At 51.2% G+C, this 7,797-nt stretch overlaps 3 protein-coding genes across 3 annotated transcripts; all 3 read left to right on the top strand.

The window, feature by feature from the left end:
- Window positions 1-1,918: 1,918 nt before the first annotated feature.
- On the top strand, window positions 1,919-3,094 carry DQ04_01131130 (hypothetical protein; the record flags this gene model as incomplete). Its single annotated transcript, XM_009310263.1, has 1 exon — window positions 1,919-3,094. One exon carries the CDS (start codon window positions 1,919-1,921, stop codon window positions 3,092-3,094), a length of 1,176 nt encoding a protein of 391 aa, XP_009308538.1.
- A 297-nt stretch (window positions 3,095-3,391) lies between these two features.
- DQ04_01131120 (hypothetical protein) lies at window positions 3,392-4,366 on the top strand (the record flags this gene model as incomplete). The annotated part of the gene is made up of 1 exon (XM_009310262.1): window positions 3,392-4,366. One exon carries the CDS (start codon window positions 3,392-3,394, stop codon window positions 4,364-4,366), a length of 975 nt encoding a protein of 324 aa, XP_009308537.1.
- Window positions 4,367-4,700: 334 nt separating this feature from the next.
- On the top strand, window positions 4,701-7,691 carry DQ04_01131110 (coiled-coil flagellar protein, move backward only 2; the record flags this gene model as incomplete). Its single annotated transcript, XM_009310261.1, has 1 exon — window positions 4,701-7,691. The coding sequence occupies one exon, from the start codon at window positions 4,701-4,703 to the stop codon at window positions 7,689-7,691; it is 2,991 nt and encodes a 996-aa protein (XP_009308536.1).
- Window positions 7,692-7,797: the final 106 nt, after the last annotated feature.

Below are 7,797 nucleotides of genomic sequence, written 5' to 3'. Positions count from 1 at the left end.
CAGCTCGCGGCGGAGGGAGTGCCGCCGCAGGAGATCACCGATAGGTTGTGCCAAGAGGCCCTGCGACAAGGGAGCACGGATAATGTTACATGCGTCTACATCAATATGAGGGCGAAACGACCTAATGGTAGTGAGTGGAGACCCGAAAGTGCAGCTTCTTCATCTCACAAGACACGCCTATGAAACAGGTGAATGTATTATTTCTGTGTTGTTTCTTGTTTCCTTTTTTTCTTCTTTTCTTTGCCCTTCACCTGGTCGGCTACCTCCCTTTTGGTCTTGGGTTTTTTCTCACGCCTTGTGCTGATATATATATATATATATCTGCATATGCGGTGTACCTGCTCCGTCGCTGCAGTGTGGTTTACCCGTTTTCTCTTCCTTGTTGAAGCCGCATATACGTGCGCGGTGACTTGCTGTTGTGCTGGAAAGGCACAATGTGGGGAGTTCAGCAACGACTACGACGGATGCATGGCCACCAGAACGGAAGAACGGGATGATACACGTGTAAGAGAGAGTGGGGAGGCGGAAACGGCAACTAAAGGAACAGAGGAAATGCCGGAGAGAAATTGGGTGAAGTGAGGAGGCATGAGAACCACAAAACACTGACAGAAACGAAAGAGTGAATTGGGAAAGGGGCGGGAGGAGGTGGGAGGTGCGGCTGCGAAAGGGTGCGTCCGTTTCTTGTTTGCTTTCCCATTCACTTCGTTCGTATGCCCAGAGAGAGAGAGAGAGAGAGAAAGAGAGAGAGAGAGAGAGAAAGAGAGAGAGAGAGCGTAGATGGTGAGGGGGATTGAGTGTTGTGTCCTGCTTCCTTTACCTCTTTGTCTTGGGCAAGACATGTCGTTGCACTACCCATTAGCCGAGGCAGTGTTTGCGAAAAAGTGGTGGGGCCGAACTGTGATGTATGTCTCTCTTTCCCTCCGGACTGCCCAAGCCGCACGGGGCATAACATTACAAATACACACAGAATGAAAAATACAACGAAAAACGAAATAAACCAAAAAAAAAACGAAAAGGAAATATCAAGAAGAAGGAAAGCGTAAGAAAAGAAAGAAAATGCGGGATGAAATGAAAAAAAAAGCGGGAAGATGCGCATACCCAAGTGGCAAAGCGAAACAGAAACCAAAGCCACTGCAGTAACATCGAGGGCGGCGGAATTCTTTAGAAGGGGAGTGGGAGAGAGAGAGAGAGAGAGAGAGACAGAGAGGGAGAGAGAGAGAGAGAGTGGGAGAGACGCGAATATGATGTATTTCTACTCCATTTTCTGCGGCTTCGTCTTCATTCTACATCACCTTTGGGTGTGTTTAAAACAACGGGGATAATGATGCTCCCAGCTTTCTTTTTATCTTTCTCTGTCTTGTTCTCGTACTCTCTCTCTCTCTCTGTCTCTCTTCGGCGCTGCGCCCATTTTAGATGTGTGTTTAGTCTTCATCTTCGACTTTTCCATGTTCCGGCTGCTGAAAGGCGAAGTCGAGGGGGAACCTCTTTCTTGTTTGTTTTGTGTCGCCGACACGCACTGGTGACGTCTCGTGCGAGTGCTGTTTCATCCCCCTCACATGCACACACACTCACCTCAACCTTTTCCAATTCCTCTGCAACTCTCTCTCTCTCTCTCCCTCAGCACGGGGGTTGTGAGGTGAGGATGAACTTAATAAATATTGTGTTGGTTATTGTTCTTTTCGCTTATTTTATTTGTCTCTGTGCGCTTTCGTCTGCTTTTGCTTTACACTTACAGTATGGCTCGGGGAGGGTGGTCTTTAGTCCATCAGTTTGACAGAGAAGAGCGTTACATTAATTAGGTGTGGCTTGCATGAAGACCGAATTCCATAGTACAACTGCTTTGCCAGTGACCCTTGTGCATTCACTGGAAGCGCCACCGAGAAGGCATGGCGCATCGGCTGCAGAAGCGCCTTGTGCTATGGCGTCATCAGCTATTTGCCCGATATCTGGGTCGATGCGGCCTCTCTTCCACTTCACGGCTGATGATGCCGTTATTCTAGCGATGGAGCACAACAATCACAGCAAGCTACTTGCTATATCTACGTCAAAAAATGAAGTTTTTGTGACGTCGACGCGCAATATGCCTATAAAAAACACCACAACGTTAGAAGAAGATCAGGCGAGGTGGGATCCAGCAGGTGTCACGGTGCTGATCGACCGTCTGCGATTCCCTTGTACTCACCTCGCCTGGGCACCATGGCAGCATGGCATGTACTTAGCGTGTGTTTGCCGAGGTAAGCAAGTGCGTCTTTATCGCCTCTCGCATGGTCACTGGTCGCTGGACGAGGTGATAACTGTACAGGACTGCAGTTCGGTAGCGTTTTCTGTTCACTTCACGATGGCGTGTGCATGCACCAAGGGGAAGGTGCTAATATTCGCGCAAACGACTGCTAACGAGGATGGCACGTGGTCTCCTTACAGCACATATTCATTAGAAGAAGGCAACGGTGCTATGACTACGTCGCTGAAGAGCCGCAATCGCGTCGTTAGAGGCTCCACGTGTGTTGGATGGGACGAAACAGGCAGTTTTCTAGCGTTGGGAGACGAGGAAGGTGTTTTGCGCGTTTTTAATGTGTCCAGTGAAGGTAGATGCCTTGGTGAAGTGGCTTACACGTCTGATCCACTTTCCGGCCGTGGGCGACGTGTGCTACAGGTGTCGTGGTCACCAGGGGCGGGTCGCAGCTTCTTTATCCTCGCCGTGGTGACATCTTACCGGGTAACACTTCTTTTTTTCAGGCGCGCACGATTAGGCGTTTTGGTTTGTACACAGACAAACGCGGCGTCGCAGCAGCAGTTGCTACTATGTGCGAAGACAAGTTCTAGTATGGAGGAAGTGACAGAACTTTCATGGAATACCAATGGTACACGTTTTGTCACTGCTCACACGGATGGCGCAGTGTGTGCGTGGGTGGTAGATATATCATATCAGCGAAACTCACGCGTGCCTCTTGGTGAGACTGAAGGTGAAGGCGACAGTGGCGGGAATGGCATGCTGCACCACACCGGCGCTTCAGAGCCGGATGATAGCTTGGTTCTGGTAACGTCGATCCGTAAGGTTCCTGTGGTTCACCCATATCACGGTGGGGAACAGTGATGAGAGGAAATTGGGCCGAGATACAAGAAACGAAGCAAAACAACGCTACAGACGAAAGAGACTAACCTTGTGTTGACGTGGGAGAGTAATACTAGGAAACACTCAGTGATATTGGTATGACCCTTTTTCTTGATTCTTTTGTTTACATACAACTCTTTGCTGCTATTGTTTACCATTTTATTTGCTTCTCAACGTTAGTATGATGCTTGTCTTTTTTCTATGGTTTGTCTGTTAGTTTAGGTTGTTTCCACTGCTGTGTGTTGGTGAAAGAACATTTCCCGACCGCTGTCGTGCAACATGAGCTGGCACAAGGAAAAGAACGACCAGAACCCCGGAAGGGAGAAGGAAAGACGCCGTGTTGGTAGAAAACGTCCTCCTGAGAGAGATGATGTGCAGGAATCTCCTGAGGTGACTAACCAACATAAAGCTCTTCCTCACCCCCCTCCTCTTCCTCCTCCTGTTACTGTTGATGCTGATTCTTCTTGTGGTGTGGAGACATACACTTGCGATGGTAAGGACTCTGCACGTGGTGTACGAGCGAAAGATGCTCAGGCTTCTCAGCTGCTGATGTCTGATCCGATATACCGAATCATGCACGCTTTGCCACGGTCGGATGTCCTTGAAGTTGTGAAGTGTCAATTCAGTTCAAAGGAGTGTGAACGAGCTGCGACATACTTTGATAGTTCTTTCATGAAGAAGCCTTTACGACATCTTCGTCTACAGATAGGATGTGATCGTGCGACTGGACTACACCTCTTTTTCCCGAGGTTGCACCACCACCGAGGCACACTGCGCCTTCTTGACTTGTCTCGTAACGATCTAGACGAAGACGACGTGGCGACACTGACACAGCTACTAGATCTGCGCAGTAACACTCCGTCGGGTGGGGCAGCATCATCTCTTGAGGTGTTGGACTTGAGTTACAATCGCCGAGTCGGCAATCGTGGGGCTTTGTTTCTTCTTCATTCCCTGCGTTGCAACAACACAATTCGTGCCGTGATTCTCAAGGGCATCTCGTTAGATGACAGTGGTGCGATTGATATCGCGCCGTTGCTGTGCCAACGTCCTCGGCCACGTGTGCCGGATGACAGGGAAAGTGTCACTTTCCAGGAGACCACGTCGCGTCGGCTCCCGACGTTTTTTTTGAACCTGAATGAGAATCGTATCGGTGCCGCAGGAACAGTCGCGCTTGGGAAAGGAATCCCCGTGCACGTGTCCCTCACATTGTGCAAGCAACGTCCTATGTGCGATGCGAAGAGGCCCACCACGTAGCGTTGGAGCGCACACTCAGGCGTACATCAACGTAATTCACTTATGCGAAACGAACCGCTGCTAAACCAAATGTCATTGCGAGCCTACAAGTCTATAGTGCTTGACAGTGTAGTAGCGCTATTGCTGCATTTTTTTTTTTTTGATGTGCCTCGTTGATCGATGTGTTATCGAATCAGCTATGTTCTTAATTTATCTTTTGTTCCCCCTTGTTGTGCGTCTTCCCTTTGTTTTTTGTTTTACCTGTAAGCTATTTTCAGTTGCAGCGAGGGTGGAAGTGAGTCCCCTCTATTCAGCGCGTGCTTCTTGTTAAGGGAGACATCTGCGCTTCTGTGCGATGACTGACGCGGCGCAGCTGTTGGGCGACGCCACGGATGTATCGCACTCGTCTGCTGTTGTGGTGCTCAGCACGCTTGTGGAGGAGGGGCGCCTCATTGAGGAGCGCGCGGAGTACCTGAAGCAAAAGTTCAAGGAGCTTCATACGCGCGTGCTTGTGGTGTACAAGCGCGACAACTTTTTACTGAAGCGTGCGCGCCAGCTGCGGAAGGAGCTGGACCTTGAGAAAGAGCGCATTGTTGCGCGCGGCGACGTCGCGCAGGAGGACGATGCGGAGATACAGCGACTGAAGAAGCAGTTGCTGGAGGCCGAGGCGGAGCTCTCTGATGCCCAGGAGCGTGAGAGCATTCTGCAGGTGGAGGCTCTGGAGTTTGACCGGAGGAAGCACACCATGCTGCTCGAGCGCGAGGATGCCCTCGCTGCTGAGGAGGCGCGGTTGCGGCCCCGCATGGAGGCTCTCCAGTCGGAGATATCTTCGATGGGGAGGGAGATCAATGAAATGGTAGCACAGATGCAAGCGATCGGGACCAAGCGTGATGAGATACTCGCACAGGAGGCGGAGTGCAAGGAGCAGCTGGTGCATTGGAACACAACCATGGCGGATGCAGAGCGGCAACTGGCGAACGTCGAGAAAGCCCCCGAGCGCGCCCTCAGACAAACAGAGATGGTCGTGAAGAGTTATCTGGCCGCACAGATTGAACTGAATTCACTCGATGAGAAACTGCAGGTTCAAGCAGACATCATTGCAAAACTTGAGCTGAAGAGAAACACACGAAGTACAGACTACGCGCAGGCACAGTCTGCATTGCAGAAACTAAAGTCTCAGATCGACTCCAAACGTGTCACGCTGGCCACACTGAACACTTCACTGGAGATGGAGCTAGAGGCGTGCCAGGGATACCAGCAACGAATCGCGCAATTAGACCAACTCATCAAGACCACACACATTGCCAGAGACACGGAGATGGAGAATGTGGAACATGTGCGCCAGAAAATGGATCGCGCCGGTGTAGAGCACACTGAGCTGGAGCATGCCGTCGCCAATATTTTGAAGGAGCAACAGGAAATCAAAGACAGTATGGCGGGGGNGAAGAAAGATATAGAACGCGTCCAAGCCTCACGCAAACGGAACGTGCAGCGCCTAGAAGATGCTCAGCGGGACGCAGAGCAGCGTAGCCGCGCCTTCCTCAAAGAGCAAGGACGTGAAAAGGAATTCATTACGAAGGCAGAGGCAGTCAGTGGAGACATCGCGTCGCTAAAGAGTGAAATCACAGAGCGTGCGCTTCAGGAAGAGGTAAAGCGTCGTGAAACAGCAGCGCTGACAGTGCGTAGACAGGAACTTAACCGTGACTGCGCGCGTGAGGACAGTCGAATCAGTATGGGAAAGAGTGAGCTGCGGATGAAGGAAATGTATGTGAATGAGGTTCGCAAGCGGCGGGACGAGTTGGAGCAGCGTTTAAACTCCATTACGGAGGTCTTTCAGAACATTAAGCGTGAGCGCAGTCACAAAGCTGCGCAGATTCAGGCCGTGACACAGAAGATGACTGAGATGTCTGAGAAGAAGATGATCCTCGAAAATGAGCTTATTGTGCTATGCCGCGAATCTGCTTTGAAGGAAACAGAACTGATGAAGAAGAAGCGCCAAGTGCAGGAACTACGACAGAACTGTAAGAATCTACGCATGGAGAAAAATAGGCAACGCAAGAACTTGGAAAAGGTGTCAGATGAGGAGCGAAACACCAAGAATCAAGTGCGACGAGTTAATGGACAGATTGCCGCTCTCGAAGAGGACATGGAGGGTATTAAAAACACCTACCGTGACGTCATTGACAGTCGAAACTACACCGGTGTCCAACTTCTTGACCGTAACGACGAGCTGTGTGTTCTGTATGAGCGTGTGAATGCACAGGAGAAAACCATCCGTGACGGCGTCCTCATGGACAACGCCCGCGCCACAGAGATCAATGCACTGCAGATTAAACTAGCCGATCTTCGCCGTGAGGTGGATTTGTTGCGGAGATCTGTTCCCAAGGTGAAGGAGCTAGAGGAGCAACTGGCGAAAATAGTAGATGAAACGGACGACGAACGGTGGAAGGTTGAAGTGCTTGAGAACGACCTGACAAATCCAAAGAACCCGCACCGCTGGCGACTCATCAAACGCACGACAATAGGAGGGGAATTCCCCACTGAGGAGGCGGTTGGGAAGCTGCACGGCAGCAGCACGACACCACCAGCGATTGCGGCTAACGTCCGTGGCAGTGCCGAAGGCCCCTCTGATGAGTTTTTGCACCTGCAGAAACGCTACCAGGAACTGGAAGAGCGTGTCAACGCGATCAATGAGCGCATTCGAGAAAAGGACCTCATTCTGGAAGAGGTTACGGAGCTGAAAACGCGACTTAGTGAACAGGCCAAGACCGGGCGTGAATTTACGTTGGCACTTGCGAAGCAGGTGAATGCTCACCACAGCAGCATCCGGGCCAAGACGCGCCAAATGATGGCGACCGTTTCTGAGCTTTCCGTTTTTCAAGCATCGGCGATTCAACTACAGCAAGATGTGCAGCGGCTAGAAGCCGTCGTTGAGGAGGCAGAGCGCCTGATGAAACAGGGCGAGGCACCGTTCGCCGAAGCGGAGGTACGGTACTTGCGAGAGGCACAAAGCAAACAACGTTATGCTGATATGCTTCGGCGGCGGAAAGGGGAAGAAACAGAGGCAACGGCGTCATCCATGGCGTTGGTGACAACAGCGGAGCAGCGACCAAACGCCTACATTCCTGACGACGGTCTGAGTCTACCGAAGCCCTTCGGTGCCCTTGTACCGTTCAAACCCACGCCCATACCACAGTCATCACGGTTTTTCAGGGGCCAGGTAGAGCGTTTTCAGACCAGAGAGGTACGGGGGCGTTTCTCCAGTACGCAGATTTCGGGGGAGCAGCTGCCCAGTGGAAAAGGTAGCACTGCCGTGAGGCACGAACATCTCTCCGTGACGCACTGAATGCCTCTGTAAAAGTACGAGTCTGTGCATTTTGCTTGCTTTTGTTGTTGTATGTGTGTTTGCTTGTGCTTGTATAACGCAACCCACTATGACCGAGGTGTATGTA

Source organism: Trypanosoma grayi (assembly GCF_000691245.1).
Source record: "Trypanosoma grayi strain ANR4 Tgr_113_V1, whole genome shotgun sequence".
In the NCBI taxonomy this organism is placed as follows: domain Eukaryota; phylum Euglenozoa; class Kinetoplastea; order Trypanosomatida; family Trypanosomatidae; genus Trypanosoma; species Trypanosoma grayi.
This window is presented reverse-complemented; position numbering and strand designations above follow the sequence as displayed.